Consider the following 18,894-nt stretch of genomic DNA (forward strand, 5'->3'; position numbering starts at 1 on the left):
GTCCTAACCTCTTTAGTCTTTCCTCATAGGGGAGCTGTTCCATTCCCTTTATCATTTTGGTCGCCCTTCTCTGTACCTTCTCCATCGCAACAATATCTTTTTTTAAGATGCGGCAACCAGAATTGTACACAGTATTCAAGGTGCGGTCTCACCATGGAGCGATACAGAGGCATTATGACATTTTCCGTTTTATTCACCATTCCCTTTCTAATAATTCCCAACATTCTGTTTGCTTTTTTGATTGCCGCAGCACACTGAACCGATGATTTCAATGTATTATCCATTATGATGCCTAGATCTCTTTCTTGGGTGGTAGCTCCTAATATGGAACCTAACATTGTGTAACTATAGCATGGGTTATTTTTCCCTATCTGCATCACCTTGCACTTATCCACATTAAATTTCATCTGCCATTTGGATGCCCAATTTTCCAGCCTCAGAAGGTCTTCCTGCAATTTATCGCAATCTGCTTGTGATTTAACTACCCTGAAAAATTTTGTATCATCTGCAAATTTGATTACCTCACTTGTCGTATTTCTTTCCAAATCATTTATAAATATATTGAAAAGCACGGGTCCCAATACAGATCCCTGAGGCACTCCACTGCCCACTCCCTTCCACTGAGAAAATTGTCCATTTAATCCTACTTTCTGTTTCCTGTCTTTTAGCCAGTTTGTAATTGATGAAAGGACATCACCATCTATCCCATGATTTTTGACTTTTCCTAGAAGCCTCTCATGAGGAACTTTGTCAAATGCCTTCTGAAAATCCAAATATACTATATCTACCGGATCACCTTTATCTACATGTTTATTAACTCCTTCAAAAAAGTGAAGCAGATTTGTGAGGCAAGACTTGCCTTGTGTAAAGCCATGCTGACTTTGTTCCATTAAACCATGCCTTTCTATATGTTCTGTGATTTTGATATTCAGAACACTTTCCACTATTTTTCCTGGCACTGAAGTCAGGCTAACTGGTCTGTAGTTTCCTGGATCACCCCTGGAGCCCTTTTTAAATATTGGGGTTACATTAGTCACCCTCCAGTCTTCAGGTGCAATGGATGATTTTAATGATAGGTTACAAATTTTTACTAATAGGTCTGAAATTTCATTTTTTAGTTCCTTCAGAACCCTGGGGTGTATACCATCCAGTCCAGGTGATTTACTACTCTTCAGTTTGTCAATCAGGCCTACCACATCTTCTAGGTTCACCGTGATTTGGTTCAGTCCATCTGAATCATTACCCAAGAAAACCTTCTCTGATACAAGTATCTCCCCAACATCTTCTTCAGTAAACACTGAAGCAAAGAAATCATTTAATCTTTCCACAATGGCCTTATCTTCTCTAATTGCCCGTTTAACCCCCTTGATCATCTAATGGTCCAACTGACTCCCTCACAGGTTTTCTGCTTCGGATATATTTAAAAAAGTTTTTGCTGTGAGTTTTTGCCTCTACAGCCAACTTCTTTTCAAATTCTCTCTTAGCCTGTCTTATCAATGTCTTACATTTAACTTGCCAATGCTTATGCACTTTCCTATTTTCTTCTGTTGGATCCTTCTTTCAATTTTTGAATGAAGATCTTTTGACTAAAATATCTTCTTTCACCTCACCTTTTAACCATGCCGGCGATTGTTTTGCTTTCTTTCCACCTTTCTTAATGTGTGGAATACATCTGGACGGTACTTCTAGGATGGTATTTTTTAACAATGACCACGCCTCTTGCACACTTTTTATCTTTGTAGCTGCTCCTTTCAGTTTTTTTCTAACTATTTTTCTCATTTTATCAAAATTTCCCTTTTGAAAGTTTAGCACGAGAGCTGTGGATTTGCTTACTGTCCCCCTTCCAGTCATTAATTCAAATTTGATCATATTATGATCATTAGTGCCAAGCGGCCCCACCTCTGTTACCTCTCTCACCAAATCCTGTGCTCCACTGAGAATTAGATCTAAAATTGCACCCTATCTTGTCGGTTCCTGAACCAATTGCTCCATAAAGCTGTCATTTATTCCATCCAGGAACTTTATTTCTCTAGCATTTCCCGATGATACATTTACCCAGTCAATATTGGGGAAATTGAAATCTCCCATTTTTACTGCACTACCAATTTGGTTAGCTTCCCTAATTTCTCGTAGCATTTCACTGTCCATCTCACCATCTTGACCAGGTGGACAGTAGTATACTCCTATCACTATAGTCTTCCCCAACACACAAGGGATTTCTACCCATAAGATTTGATTGTGCATTTAGTCTCATGCAGGATGTTTATCCTGCTGGACTCTATGCTATCCTGGACATAAAGCGCCACACTGCCTCTTGGGTGCCCCTCTCTGTCATTGCAATATAATTTGTACCCCGGTATAGCACTGTCTATTGGTTATCCTCCTTCCACCATGTCATCCTGTTATATGGTTTTGTTCAGTTAACCCCTAAGTTCGATGTAAACCGGCCTGATATGAAGCTTGTCATGAAGTTGGGTATAGAAAAATGTTAAATAAATAAAAATAAATAAATGTCTCAGAGATGCCAATTAAGTCTATGTCATCATTCACTGCTATACATTCTAATTCTCCCATCTTACTTCTTAGACTTCTGGCATAGCATAAACATTTCAAAATTTGTTTTTTGTTTGTATTTTCATTCTGCTTTTTAATTAATAGAGATAAGTTAGGATTTTTTAGCTCAGGTGAGTTTTTAGTTCAGGCACTTGGACTACTTTTCTTATTATCGGAACCTCACTGTTGGGATGCCTTAATTCTAATGCATCATTAGTATCCTTTGAAGATGCCTCCCTCCGAACCATGCACTGCTGAGCGACTGTCGGCTTTCCCCTTTGTTCTCGTTTAAAAGCTACTCTATCTCCTTTTTAAAGGTTAGCACCAGCAGTCTGGTTCCACCCTGATTAATGTGGAGCCCATCCCTTCGGAAGAGACTCCCCCTTCCCCAAAAGGTTCCCCAGTTCCTTACAAAACTGAATCCCTCTTCCTTTCAGAGAATGCTACCCTGGATGTTCTGGATTTAAGCTTTCTACCTAAGAGCCTAGATTTGGCTTCCAGAACCTCCCTCCCACATTTTCCTATGTCGGTGCCCACATGTACCTTGACAGCCGGCTCCTCCCCAGCACTGTCTAAAATCCTATCTAGGTGATGCATGAGGTCTACCACCTTTGCACCAGGTAGGCATGTTACCAGGCGATTCTCATGCCCACCAGCCACCCAGTTGCCTACATTCCTTCGTCTTCTGTCAGTGCCGGTTCTGTTCCCAAGACACTGCTGCTCTTATGGCTGTTGTGGATGTGAACCCTTAGGCTGAGGGGGAGTTGGCGCTACCTGTAAGGAGGAGCCCCGCAGGTCCCCACCCATCAGTGGGCGGAGCTGACCAGAGCAGAGGCCCAACTGGAGCTTCGCTAGTACCAGGCCACATTCCCCTTAGGTTGAGCCCTCGAGTGCTGGCTGGTCTTAGGTGCGTGCCTCTATGGAGATGAAGATCTGTTGGGCTAGAGTCATTGCAGGCCACCATGGAGGAAGAAGCAAAGGCGGGCAGGTAGCGATCCAGGCTGAAAGTGGATGGTCAGGGTCTAGTTCAGGCTGTGGTCGGAGGCAGGCAGAGTTCGGAGAGTGTTGAGGTCCAGGCAATGGTAATGGCAGGTAGAGTACAAGCAGAAACAGTGAGAAAGCAGTAGTCAGAGGCAGACAGAGATCAGGAAGTGTCAAGGTCCAGTCTGAGGGTCAAGCCAGAAACCCAATCCAAGACAGAGTCAGAGTCATTCCGAGATAAAACCAGAAGTCCAATCCAAGGGGCAGAGAACGAGGAGGAAAATGGAGAGTCACAGAAGCCACATACACACTGAAGACAGACAAGGGAAGACTAAACACTGGAAGAAGTACTCAAGATGGACCGGACTGCCAACAGGAACAGAAACAGTACACAGGAACTCAGAAGATACACAGCAGGATAGGAACAGGAACCAGGAACACAAATCTGAAACTAGAACACAGTTGCAATGCACTTCTCCAGCGAGACAACCTATTGCTAAGGTACTGGAGGAAAGTCTGGAGCAGCTTCATATAGGGCCAAACTGTGATGTAATCGGAGGGTGCAGTCAGGCTTTTCCTGCCACTGGCCCTTTAAATCTCCAGAAGGGGTGTGCATGCCTAAAGCAAGTGTGCCGCGTACAGACTTAATAGCGGCATCTCAGCTGCAAATCCAGGCGGAGATGCTTCTGCTGCGAACAGCGGCCAGGTGCACCAGATGAACACCAGCATGTCGGAATGCAGCACTTCTGACCAGCCTGGTGGTGAGAGTGGTATCAGTGGCCTGGTGCTGGAGGCGGGGGGGTTCTCTCAAACAGATGGGCTCAGCAATAGCTCCAGCCAGCCAGCTGTGCCCTTTTTTAGCCCAGCAGTGGTGCAAATGCCTACTTCAAGTCCATCCACAAACTGTACAAAGTCTTCAAGCATAGCCTGCAACATCACTGGGGTAGACTTTTCCAGCAGATAAGTCCTGGTCTTCCCCTTATGCTTCTTTCCCATGTAAGCAGGGAAAGAAAATTCAAAGGAAACTTCATCAGCCACAGAACTAGCTAGGGAACACCATGCAGTGACAACCTCATGTCGCCATTTTGGATCCCCAGCATATTAATTCCAAATGTTTTCGCCATCCCCTTAGTGATAAAATGTGCTGCTTAGATCTGGTGATATGTTCTGGCACAACTTGCATTTGTGGTAGCTTGCAGGGTCTCATGCCCATGAAAACTGCATCTTTACCCAAGGGAAAACCCACTGAAATACAAAATAGAAAATCACAGAGTGGGTACTACTTGTAGTAACATTCAACTCAGGGATAGAAAAAAGAAAAGATATCATGAAAAGACCTATAACTACAACTACTGGAGGATGAATCACGGAAAGAAATATCCTTTGCTGCTCCAGCTCTAACCCTCCAGCAAGCATTTAAGAATCAAGCTTCAAACAGAAATCAGAAAGAAGAAAATGCCACGAAACCCTGCAAGATACCATTATTAATATAGTATAGATTATTTAATGCAGAAAATGTGAAGAAGATTGATACATGGGTGAAACTAGTGATGTAGCCAGAACTGAATTTATGAGACGGCCCAAAGTAAGCATTGGGGGGCACTTTGCTAGCTCCCCATCCCTTCCCCAACTCTTACCCCATCCTATAGGTCTTCATGGCAGGCCCTACAAAACCCTTTAATTTCTGGCTACACTCTATATTGTCTGTCTTTTCACTCTCTCCAAGCCCTGGCTGCTTTATGCAAATATTAATCTCTCTGCTATAAAGCAATTATGTAAACAGTCTTCCAACAAGTTGGGCATTCCTGAAGTTGTAAGATGCTGGGAGGATGGGAGATCATTACCTGCGAAAGACTTTGATAACCTCAAATCTTTATAGGACTAGCCCAAAGACAGTGTCCATTGTTTCCCTGTTCACGTTATCTTTCTTAAAGGACAGGGTATCGTGAACTAACAGTGATTCCCGTAGCTCCAGGCTCTCCAACTGCTGCACCTTTAAAGGCTGTCTTAGATGCGACATGATCCTGCTGCTAGGGGAGAGGGACTGAGCCACATGTCAGGGGGCACAGGCCCCTGAAGGCCCCCAGTAACTATGCCCCTGGATGAAATGGGTCAAAGTTAAAGACTGATGGCAAGCCCTGTAGAAGTGCTGTGTGGAGGATATGGGTTTGATTCATGGCTCAGACTTTTATCTTTATTTAGCTCATTCCTTTTCATTGGTAGATGACGGTGAGTTATATTCAGGTTCTCTAGGTATTTCGCCACCCCTAGAGGGCTTGCATTTGATCATGAGGCAATGGAGGGTAACATGACTAGCCCAGGGTCACAAGGAGTGTCAATGGCACTTGAACCCGGAAAGCCAGGTTCAAATCCCACTGAACCTGGCTTTCCTGGTTCTCAGCCTGCTTCCCTAACTACTGGGCCCCTCCTTTCATTCCCTGGGCAGCGATCATAGACCCTGGGGAGTAGGGACAGAAGTCACAGTTATTGTATAACGTTGACATCAAGTGGCTAGTCTTAGGGCCCACGACTGCAGGGTTCCACAAGCAGTACGTGGCCCCCAGCTGTGGACTGCAGCTGCAATAACTGAGCTAAGTGAGTAGGAAAGAGATATAAAATAAGGGGTGAAATGAACGTTCATAGTAGTATAGCTGAACAGAAGCCAGATACCATTAAACTGGAAGACCAAAGAAGCAAAAAGAAACTGCAGAGCGAAAAAAAAAGACAATACATTTTCAGTGGGTATGGAAACAAAGCAATATGAACCAAATTACCTAGCACCATCTTCCATAGACAGCTCAATGACCTTGATTTTACAATCTTTATCATCAGTGACCCACTTTAATTTGTTAGAAACTGTTTTCCTAATTCCAAGTAGGAAAGTCAGTCCTAAATTATAGTAAACCTGTTCAGCACTTGCGACCCAAGTATCTTCAGGTTGCAAAACTATACTTTTGTGACATGATTCCCTGTTAACATTTCACTGTAATATTAATTAACATTAGATCGTGCCTTTCCACTGAGAAAGTAGAGAAGAAAGCATGAAATGACTTTGCATGGCATTGAATTTAACTTTTTGGCTCTCCTCAGGATAGTTACTTAGCTTTGATGCTTCAGTAGTTTTATAAATACTGCCTGTGGTTTATTATCTGCCTAATGGAAAAATGGAGGCATGTCATGAGTCTTTCTAATACTATTAGATGTGAGACATATCTTGAACCCAGCAAGCTTGTTACTAATCATTTGCAGGCTTGAAGGCTCTTGGCCTTCACTCCAGGATGCCAGCCATTCTTACATTCTTCCTCTGTGCTCTTTATTACAGGTCATCAATTTTCAGTGTATTAAAACAGAGTCTTTGCAACCACCATAAACATTTGCCAAGATCTCCCATTTTTCCCTTACTAGTACTGGCTTGAGGCTCAGTTAATGATATCCTATTAGGAGGGTTTCTGACTGCGAAAAAGCAAAATATAGATAGCACACTGATGCTTTGATCTTAGCCTTTTTAATGAAATGATTCTCTCTCGCCTACATTTTAAATGTTCCTCAAAATATGCCCCCTCCTCCCCCTAATCATTTTATATACATTATGGGGGTCATTTTATAACAGCCTGTCTAAATTAGCTGAAAAATATACACAGAAGATACACCAGATTTCAAAGTGGACTTAGGTGCATAAGTCCACTTTGAAAATTATCCCAGCAAAACTAATTGTACACAGTTGCACCTGCTTTTATGTGCACAGAATAATATTTACCATTTGCATGCATACTTTGGAAATTACAAAAAAAAAAAAAATCACATAAGTGCATATCCCTCCCCAGGATATGCACTTATGTGATTTCACCCCAGGAACAGTTCCATTCAGTCTGGATAAATTTACACGCATGCATGACATAAACGGAAGTTTACCTGCATATCAGGCAGGAAATTTTAAAGCAGCCCCATTTCCATGGGTAATGCACTGTTTTACTCACAGAAATGCCTTTTAAAATTACTTTCCCTATGGTAAGTTTTCAGTAATGCACCTAACCACAGAGTTATATTTGTAATTTCAGGCTCACATATAACCGACCTCATTGCAATCCTAAGATAGATGTATAAAACTGGCTTTGAAAATCATGTTGCTATGCAAAAGGGGAGCCCAAAGTTATGCACACAAAATTTTAACATGCCTCTAGAAAGCCCTCCAGTACACCTCTGTTTTTATGCACATAATGAAATTGCACATGTATTTTTAGAGAACTCAGTTTCTATATTAGGCACATAAGGAAACATCACACGCCTACTTATTTTGCGTTCCTAATTCCTGACTAAACCTTTAAAATGTCGACATTTCTATTTGTGCTTGAGAATATCTGGAGATATTTGGCAGTTAGACTGTGCACAATATTGCATTCTGTCTGAGGATGAAGGATTTAATGCTGTGGGACGGTCTTCTGCCTGCAAGCATTTCAACAGCTTTCAGTTTTCTGTTCTGATTGCAGAACTAGATGGAGTCTGGCATCACTCAAGCTTGTAATTAGAAAGTAAGGGGATGGAGGCAGGGCTGGGGACTTTGAAAGAACATCCCAAAATAAGAAAAGTCAGTGCCTGAATCCATTGTCAGACACAGCAGTTCAAGAAGAAATGCTTCGGTTGAGGTTAAAATTCTTCCAGTAAAACTTGGGCCTCCGCACTCTTAGGAGGAGTTGGGTTAGAGGCCTGACCTAGCAAATGCATCACATTGTAATGGCCGCACCCCACCCGGACTGATTTGCAGTATATTCCTTTCCTTGCACCCTAAAAAGTTCTTCATAAGGCTGTTTCTCACCACTTTTCTAAGTGACTCATCACTCCATAATGGTTCTCTCTAAACCATACTTTCCCACTGAAACTGTGTGGGAAAATGTTAAATAAGAGATGCAGCCAACAAGCAATCCATCTGCTTTCTTGTAGCCAGATCTTGTTTGGCACTTCTCTAATACTTCCATCTAACAGAGGTGTACATAAGCAGTAGAGAGGCACCAGCTCAAAGCTTAAAGAAAAGCTAAGCTTGAATTGTTCATCCATTAACAGAACCCCAAAATGGTCAATAACTATTGAAACATGCGCATTCGATTATTAAAATAGTATGCCAGAAGAGCACAAATATTTTATTGTGGGTTTTCTGCAAACAGCAAAAAAATATATAGTATGCAGATCTCATTTACCTTCAGTAGAAACTCTGCTAAAGTGAAGAAAATTATAAGACTAATCGGAAAAAATTCTTTTTCACTCAATGCACAATAAAGCTCTGGAATTTGTTGCCAGAGGATGTGATGATTAGTGCAGTTAGTGTAGCTGGGTTCAAAATAGGTTTGGATAAGTTCTTGGAGGAGAAGTCCATTAATGGCTATTAATCAATTTTACTTAGGGAATAGCCACTGCTATTACTGGCATCAGTAGCATGGGATCTTCTTAGTGTTTGGGTAATTGCCAGTTTCTTGTGGCCTGGTTTTGGCCTCTGTTGGAAACAGGATGCTGGGCTTGATGGACCCTTGGTCTGACCCAGCATGGCAATTTCTTATGTTCTTATGTTCTTATAAAAAAAAAAAAAAGATCCTTAGCTTCTGATGAAAGTACTGATTTGCTTTTGTTTCAGGTGCTAAGCCTGCCCCTGGGATCTGCTTTGAAAAAGTGAACTCTGCTGGTGATCCTTATGGCAACTGTGGCAAGGACTCCAAAGGTTCATTTGCTAAATGCGAAAGCAGGTAGACCATCAGTTTGCAAAAAAAAAAAAAAAAAAAGCTTGTTAATGTGATTTCACCTTCAAAGTTACTGAAAATTTTATGAGCTTTGAAATATGGTTTGGTTTTTTTTTCCTCTTTCTTCAGAGATGCAAAATGTGGGAAAATTCAATGCCAAGGGGGAGCACATCGACCTGTAATTGGTACCAATGCTGTTTCCATAGAAACTAATATCCCACTGGAAGAAGGAGGCAAGATCCTTTGCCGTGGTACCCATGTTTACCTGGGCGACGACATGCCTGATCCTGGACTGGTTCTGGCAGGAACTAAGTGTGAAGATGGAAAAGTAAGGTTCAGCAGTACCGAGGGCAAAATAATACCAGCAAATCCTAACCAACCAAAAACATTCTCTATAAGTAATGAGCATTCCTATTCTTTACAGTGTCCTTTCTTTCTGCTTTCTGTAAGTCTAATTTCTTTGCACCGCTGGTCACTGTTCCCTCTAAGCTCACCTTTTTAACAGCTGCTGCACAGCAGACTTGAGGGAGAAAACATTCATGGGCTGGTCGAGTCAGTCACGTCTTGTGTTGGTCGAAGGGACCCCCCTTGGTGGTGGAGATGGTGCAACCCAACACAAGGCGCCACAGGAGCCTCCCCTAAGAATCTCTGCTCACTATTAATTTATTTTATTTCCCCGAGGCGGTGGCGCTCTGGGCCTTTTGCTCTCTTGGATTCTCTCTCACCATTCAGTCTGCAGTGACAACAGCAGCTCTCTCAGCCTGTTTCTGCTGTTCTCTGACTCACCCCCTTCAGCCTTAGTGGTAAGAAATACTGCTGCCGCCACCTGCCTTCAAAACCGCACTGCCTCTCTGGGCAGGAGGCAGCTAAAAGGCCTCCTGCCACTGTCTTGAGGCCTCACACTGATGTTGTGTGCAGCTGGTCTGGCCCCCCCTCATTTTCAGGCCACAGCCAAAAACAGCAAAAAAAAAAAAAAAAGAATTGGGGCTTTGCATTCCTCTCCCCCCAGAGCATAGACAGTCAGCCCATTCAGACCTATTTTCCAGGGGACCTTACTTGGATCCCACCTAGCTACTAATGTAAGTAAATGTTATTATCTTATGTGAGTGAGCTGATGAATATGTGTATGTGAGCCAGTGAGGGATCATGCATATGTGAGTGAGAGTGTGAGCATGTCAGCAAGCATGCATGTGTGAGAGTCTGATTGTGTGTCAGCGAGCATAAGTGTGTTCATATGTCAGTGGCATGGCGAGGGGGGGCCAAAGCTCCTGGGTGCCAGGCTGTAGATGGTGCCCAGGGGCAAGAGATCCCATCCTACTCAGCTAAGAAAAGAAGAGGAGTGGAGGCAGCATGTGTGTGTGTGTGGAGGAGAGGGTGTGGAGCCAGCGTACATGTGCCTGAGAAAGAGGGAGCCAGTGTGTGTGTGTCTGAGAAAGAGAGAGTCAGTATGTGTGTGTGTGCGTGCCTGAGAGAGAGAGAGCCAGTGACGTGTGCACCTGAAAAAGAGGGAGTCAGCCAGTGCGTGTGTGTGTGTCTGTGAGTGTGTGAGTTTTGAAAGAGCGTTTTTGTGTGTCTGTGTGAGCATGAAGATAAACATGTATGAGAGAGGAGAAAGTTTGTTATTCTATTCATCCACTGTTTTGAAATATTAATTATTTTCATTAGTATGGTTTAACTATTATGATTGAGTTTATTTTTTTATGTTTTCTGAGGAATGGTGATGTTTCTGTTTTTCCATTGGTGCACTACATACAAAGTCTGACTTGTTGCAGTTTCCAGTTCAGTTATGTCTTCACTTTTCCATTTATACTTTATGGTCACTTTATTCTGTATTTGGTGAGGATTTGTCTGTGTTCTGCATGTGTGATTGAGTTTAAGTATTCTGCTAATGTGTTGTTTCTATGGTATCTATAGATGCTTGGTTTGTTCTGTTTTCCTAACAGGAGGTATATTGGTGTTTTAGGGCCTGGTGTAATGTTAACAGGGTCACCTTTTCATAGGGTTGTAACTGTTTGAGTACTGGCATTTAGTGCTGTTTTGGAATGGGAGGCTTATTTAGTTGTAATTGTAATTTAGGGGGTCATTTATCAAAATGCGATAAGGCGTTTTCACATGCGTTAAGGGCTTATCGCATGCGAAAAGCTCCGTTAACGCATGCGGTAGGCCCTTACCGCTTGCGAAAATGTGTTTAATGCATGCAATAGCACCATATCGTATGGTGCGATGCAAATTCAGAAACTAGGAGGAGTTAGGGGTGGAGAGTGGGCTGGGTTAGCCTGTCTGCAAAGAGCTATCGCACAGCTGTAACACTGATTTTAACTACACCTCTTTGATGTGGTAAGGTTTCATTGCCCTTTGCGATGTCTCCTGTAAGACCTATTTCAGCTGAATGAGAGAGAGAGAGAGAGAGAGACAGAGACAGAGAGAGAGAGACAGAGACACACTCTGGCCATGATATCATGGCCCAGAGGTAGGTATTTGTATCCCTATGGTTGGCCTACCAAGCAACTCGAGGTGGGGTTTAGGTAACAGTGTAGGGGGTTAGGGGCCACTTTGACATTCTACGTGACACCTACGAACAGAACAGTGGTCTCATGAAGATTTGATGACCTTTGGAATGAGGAAACTCACTCCAAGATGAGATTTGGGCAAGGTTCTCTCAACCTAGCTTGATGTTACCCAGGTAGAGAGTCCATCAAACTAGGTTGAGAGAACCTTGCCCAAATCTCATCTTGGAGTGCGTTTCCTCACTCCGAAGGCCATCAAATCTTCACAAGAGACCACTGTTCTGTTTGTAGGTGTCACGTAGAATGTCAAAGTGGCCTCTAACCCCCTACATTGTTACCTAAACCCCACCTCGAGTTACTAGGTGGGCCTACCATTGGGAAACAAATACCTACCTATGGGCCATGATATTATGGCCAGTCTCTCTCTCTCTCTCTCTCTCTCTCTCTCTCTCTCTCTCTCTCTCTCTCTCTCTCTCTCTCTCCCTCTCTCTCCCTCTCCCCCTCCTCCTCCTGTGTGTGTGGGACCATTAACAATGGTCCCCCAGTGGTTGAATGCAGGAAATACAACAGGTCTGGCACTTATCACAGAATCTAAAAATGGTATTGCAATTGGCACTAACTTAGCTCTTCACACAGGTAATTAGCACAAATTGTGATAAATGCTATATTAGCATAAAACACACCCCTTTTGCTATCGCATGCAGTACTTACCGCATTTTGATAAATCCAGGCCTTAGTTTGCTCATGGCTTTCTGAGAACTAAGCCTACACCCAACTCGTGTTACAATAGTTTTAATATCATATGTGTTCCAAGGGTCTTTTTGGCTTTTATGCAGGATTTTCTAGTTGACAACACAGCAGTGCACAATAATTGTTCACAGAGGGCTGCAAAAAAGTTAGCACTGACCCTGCCTGGCAGTGTCCCATGGTGATGTGCTGGCAGGGTTATGGAGAACAAAAGATTGTTTAATCTTTATTAATTATTAGTTGTTATTTGATGTCTGCTGTTTTTTTAATATTTTATTGGTGTTTGGGTGCTTTTAAAAAGTTGTATGTGTTTAATTATTGGATATTCTATTCATTAGCGCCGGCCGTCCATTGCTCCTACCATGTGACAGAAACTGGCCAATGGCACCGATAGCCCCTGTCACATGGTAAGGGCAAAGGGCCACTGATGCCATTTTGTTTACTGGCAGCTGATGGTCCGAGAGCAGGAGATCGCTCCTGGGAACCCACTGGACCACCAGGGACTTTCGGTATGTTTTGGGGGGGTCGGGAGGGTGGGGGGTTGTAATGAATTAAATCTGAAGGGTTGGGGTGGGCTTTTTTTTTTTGTTCAGGGCAGCCAAAAAAAAATCGGCTCGAACCACAGGAAACAAAATTTCCCACGGTTTGCTGATAACGAAGGCCGAACCGAAAGGTTTGGCCAAATCGCATCTCTAATAATGATCCAGTCAACAAATATTGTATGAAAAAATTAAGGGACTTGCCGTTTTGAACTTCATTGCATGTGTTTGACAAAGTTGTTGGTGAACTGGATGAATTATGCAAGCTGCTGTAACAAAGAAATATTACAACCATCAAATCATTTTAGTTTGTAAGAGCAATGATCACTAAGCTTCGTGTCCAGTACCTTGTTGAAAATATGTACTGGAATGAAGATGCTAAGATAATCACTAATGATGAGGAGGTCAACATGAGTTTCATACTAAGTTTCATTGAACGTCTATGTTTATATCCAGAAGCTCGTTTCCCTGAAAGTGAGTTGATACAATGGTGAGTCTTTGAGATATCAGTGTAAGTCAACATGTTAGCTTTTGATTTTGATCAAGAAGAACTTGTAGCACTGGTTTCCAGATATGTGGCATTCTTGAATAACTCTGATGACGTTAAACAGAAAATTATGCATCAATACCATGACATCAGGTTTGTGATTGCAGAAAAGATGAAATGTGGTTGATGAAGACTATGATTGAGTTGGTTTGATTTGAACTGAATGAGGAACAATTCGGTGACCTTGCACTTCTGTTGGATATACGCCACATTTCTTGCGTTAAGCACTGACTGATGAATACTATAAAAACAAAGTCTCAAAACTGGTTGGAAGAGTTACATTTAGATACACTTGTGAGGATAAAATCATATCAAAATGAAGGACAACAGATCAATCTTGACAGTGTATATAAATGATGATTGTCGCTTAAAGACAAACACCAGAAATGATTAACTGAACATTTACTGTTTACAAGAGTTGAAGTTGATAGGAGATAATTTGAAAATATCTGAGGTTCAATGACATATTGATAAAGAATTGTTGAATTTGACTCTCAGTTGAAAATGTGAACTGCAGTGTTGCAAATAAAACATTCATTGGTAAAACTCTATTAAATTTATTAAAGTAATTAATTAATTAGGCCTAGTGTAATTTAAAACACCTTTAACATTGTATAGTATCTCATGAGAATGTTCTCCCTGTGCATCTTGTCCAACAGCTTTTTTACACTACTCAAGCTAATGGGTCATCCACACACCTGGAAAAAAACATAAACACTAACATTGCTACTGGTAATGATTATTGATAAACACTGCAAGTTTCCTGTTCTAATAGCACAGACTTCCCAGCATTGGCTTTTGACTTAGCTTGATCCCCATAAACAATATAGAAACTTAGAAGATGTTAGCAAATAAGCATCCCTTAGTCCACTCGGTCTGCCCATTTGTACCCATGCTGTGCTGTCACAAGTCTTACTTGATCATCTCCCTCTCTCCCTCTGTGACTAAGGTCCATTGTGTGTGAAAATATATTTGGTTTACTAATTTAAATGCCACAATAAGAACCTATAAATAATTCTGACACAGAAAGCATAGTCATTAAAGATTCATAACATACATTTAAAAATTCTAATATATTTATGTATATATACAGTATAAATACAGTATATATATATTCATATTCTAGATTGACAACTACAAATATACTAGTTTTGCTTGGAGTGTTTTTAGAATGCTATGTATCAATAAATTATGAATATTTAAATCATAAACATTGCTGTAATCAGAGCACATACTCTTTGTGCTTGCATACTAATGCAAATGCACTGTAATTTCCTTCTTCTGTTTCCCTCCCTCCAGGGAACTGCGGCTCTGATGAAAAATCCCTGTTGTCAGCTGCATTGCCATTTTTCCCCTTCTGACTGTGACTGTTATTCATATTAAACAAACCCATATTCTTTAGAACTGAGTAAAACCCCCAAACTGGATCTCTGATTGTGACCCAGCATGCTAATAACTCTTTCAGTTTTAATAGTATCTTTATGTACTTGAATTTAATAACTTTTCATTACCGTCACTTATGCAAGCTGTTTAAACACATATTGCTCATACTGCTTCCGTGAGGTGCTATTAATTTTTGATCTCTCAACATTCAACCATATCAGTAGGATGGTTAACTTTCTGAAATGATTTCAAAACACAAAGCTGAGCCTTTGATTATATGCCACTCTATTTTGTTAATTTTGGTTTAGAAATGTTAATGAAAGATCTTTTCTCAGGCATGTGCTAATTTGTAATTTAATGTATGAATTGATCAGTCTTCTTTGAATCGAAGACTTACAGTGCCATTCGTGGTTGGCCCAATGGTTCAGTGTCAGTGCTGCACTGACATGCAGAGGGAGACCCGGCGCTACTGGGTGTGCATACCGTGCAATTGCACAGAGTGGCACACCCAGAGGGGCGGCAGAAGAAGCAGCCCGCGAGGCCACCGGTGGACCTGTGCCACTGGTGGACCTGTCCCACTGGTGGCCGAGAAGAGGAAGAGGCCTGAGGAAACTGCTGGTAGATCGCATCTCACCGGTGACCTGGAAGTACAGAAGGCCCATGAGGCCACCGGTGGATCCCATCTCATCGGCAGCCCGGAAGAAGAAGAGGCCCATGAGGCTGCCGGTGAACCCTATCTCACCGGTGGCCCGGAAGAGGATGAGACCTCCGAGGCCACTGGTGGACCCCATCCCACCGGTGGCCAAAGAAGGTGGGGAGTATGTGAATGGGAGCCTGACTGGGGGGGGGGGGGAATATGTGAATGGGAGCTTGTGTATATATGAATAAGAATCTGTCTAGGGTGTGTGTATGTATGAATAGGAATCTGTCTGGGTGTGTGTGGGGGGGGGGAACCTGTCTGGGGTGGGGTGGGGTGTGAGTGTGTGAATGGGAACCTGACTGGGTGTGAGTGTGCGTGTGTGTGTGTGTGTGTGTGAGTTGAAACTTGTCTGGTGTTTTTTTTTTTTTTTTGGGGGGAAACCTGTCTGGGGTTGTTTGTGTGTGTGAATGGGAGCCTGCCTGGGGGACTGTGTGTGTGTGTGTGTGTGTGTGTGTGTGTGTGTGTGTGTGTGAAGAAAATTTGTGCTGCCTCATTAATCCATGCTGACTGGAAAGGAGTATGTGAATGGGAGTAGCAGGAAATAAAAAGTTTTCAGGTATGGAGAGCGGTGAATTTTCCATCCTTATTAGTTTTGCTTATTGGATGTCTGTCTCTGCCATTTTGAAATAATTTATTGTAGTTTGGGAAATTTTTTAAATTTTGTATGAGTTCTTAATTATTGGATGTTATTCTGTTCCTTAGATCATTGGAATATTATTTTTATAAGTATGGTTTTACTAATATGATTGATTTATATTCTTTGATTTTATTGTTTGATGAATGATTTATGAGGACTGGTGATGTTTCTGTTTCTCCATTGCTGCATTGCATACAGAGTCTGGCTTGTTGCAGTTTGCAGTTTCCAGTTCAGTTTATGTTTATAGTCTATAGTCTCTGAATTTATAGTTTATAGTCTCTGAATTTGGTGAAGGTAAGTCTGTCTTCTGCATGTTTAATTGAGGTGGGGTATTCTGTGTTTAAAAAAAAAAAGCGAGGAGGGGCAGCAAAGTAATTGTTCTGAGTGTATAAAAGGGGCAGTCTAGGATGGGGCTAACACGTGTAAGTTGCTCTTTTAAAAGACACTAACATGCGTACATTTTCCAACTTACTTGCATATTTTTACACCTGATAATTATCTGGTACAAGTGATATTAAATTAAGTTATTATGTAGTACTGACAGGGTAGGAGGTCTAAATGGACTGGGGTGTTTTCAGGCTGAAGAACCAGGAGGGTCTTGATTACCTGGAGAAAGGCTGTGTGAACTGGTAAACTAATTGGTTAATTTCCTCCATATACACCCATGTTTTAAAATTGGCCAGTTTACACATGTAATTTGGGAGTAGCATGAATAAGCCCTAGTTGACTTTCACATGTAAAATATACACATGTATATATTTAAAATAGGTGGGTAATGTATGTGTGTTCACTCCATTAATATTCGTAGCTTCAATGCATTACATGTATTTGCGCATAAGCCTACATATGTGCGCATGTTGCATGGTAAAATTACGTATATTTAGCCGAATTTTAAAAGGCCCGCACACTGCTCACACTTTTGAAAGGGCCTGGTCATGCGCATAACCCCATATGCGCAGAATTCCTGGGCCAGAAGAAAAAGGCGGGCTGGGGGGCGAGGCCTGGAGGGAGGTGGGCCATGACAGTGCCAATAGACGCAGAGCAGGTAAGTTAAAAAACAAGTTAAAAAATAAAAACAAATAAAAGGGTAGATTTAGGGGTCAGGGTGGAGAGGGGAAAAGGGAGGAACATAAGAATATGCCAAACTGGGTCAGACCAAGGGTCCATCAAGCCCAGCATCCTGTTTCCAACGGTGGCCAATCCAGGCCATAAGAACCTGGCAAGTACCCAAAAACTAAGTCTATTCCATGTTACTGTTGCTAGTAATAGCAGTGGCTATTTTCTAAGCCAACATAATAGCAGGTAATGGACTTCTCCTCCAAGAACCTATCCAATCCTTTTTTAAACCCAGCTACACTAACTGTACTAACCACATCCTCTGGCAACAAATTCCAGAGTTTAATTGTGCATGGAGTGAAAAAACTTTCTCCGATTAGTTTTAAATGTGCCACATGCTAACTTCATGGAATGCCCTCTAGTCTTTCTATTATCCGAAAGAGTAAATAACCGATTCACATTTACCTGTTCTAGACCTCTCATGATTTTAAACACCTCTATCATATCCCCCCTCAGCCGTCTCTTCTCCAAGCTGAAAAATCCTAACCTCTTTAGTCTTTCCTCATAGGGAAGCTGTTCTATTCGCTTTATCATTTTGGTCGCCCTTCTCTGTATCTTCTCCATCGCAATTATATCTTTTTTGAGATGCGGCGACCAGAATTGTACACAGTATTCAAGGTGAGGTCTCACCATGGAGTGATACAGAAGCATTATGACATTTTCCGTTTTATTCACCATTCCCTTTCTAATAATTCCCAACATTCTGTTTGCTTTCTTGACTGCCGCAGCACACTGAACCGATGATTTCAATGTGTTATCCACTATGATGCCCATAACTCTTTCTTGGGTGGTAGCTCCTAATATGGTTCCATATTGAGAAAAATAGAAAAAAAACTGAAAGGAGCAGCTACAAAAGTAAAAAGTATGCAAGAAGCATTGGAAGAAGGATCCAACAGAAGAAAATAGGATAATGCATAAACGTTGGCAAGTTAAATGTAAGACATTGATAAGACAGGCTAAGAGAGAATTTGAAAAAAAGTTGGCCGTAGAGGCGAAAACCCACAGTAAAAACTTTTTAAAATATATCCAAAGCAGAAAGGCTGTGAGGGAGTCAGTTGGACTGTTAGATGATCAAGGGGTTAAAGGGGCACTTAGAGAAGATAAGGCCATCACAGAAAGATTAAATGATTTCTTTTCTTCGGTGTTTACTGAAGAGGATGTTGGGGAGGTACCCGTACTAGAGAAGGTTTTCATGGGTAATGATTCAGATGGATTGAAACAAATCACGGTGAACCTAGAAGATGTGGTAGACCTGATTGACAAACTTAAGAGTAGTAAATCACCTGGACGGGTTGGTATACACCACAGAGTTCTGAAGGAACGAAAGGACATCGCCATCTATCCCATAACTTTTTTATTTTTCCTAGAAGCCTCTCATGAGGAACTTTGTCAAATGCCTTCTGAAAATTCAAGTACACTACATCTACAGGTTCACCTTTATCCACATGTTTATTAACT

General features: G+C 41.8%; 1 protein-coding gene across 1 annotated transcript in view; it reads left to right on the forward strand.

Moving 5' to 3' along the window:
- The window catches only part of ADAM12 (ADAM metallopeptidase domain 12), a 968,421-nt gene that overhangs the window by 826,693 nt on the left and 122,834 nt on the right, over positions 1-18,894 (forward strand). The window contains exons 15-16 of the mRNA XM_029610036.1: positions 9,158-9,266; positions 9,390-9,588. Of these exons, the coding sequence (XP_029465896.1) occupies positions 9,158-9,266; positions 9,390-9,588 (308 nt within the window). The remainder of the gene's footprint in view (positions 1-9,157; positions 9,267-9,389; positions 9,589-18,894) is intronic.

Source organism: Rhinatrema bivittatum, chromosome 7 (genome assembly GCF_901001135.1).
Source record: "Rhinatrema bivittatum chromosome 7, aRhiBiv1.1, whole genome shotgun sequence".
NCBI lineage: Eukaryota > Metazoa > Chordata > Amphibia > Gymnophiona > Rhinatrematidae > Rhinatrema > Rhinatrema bivittatum.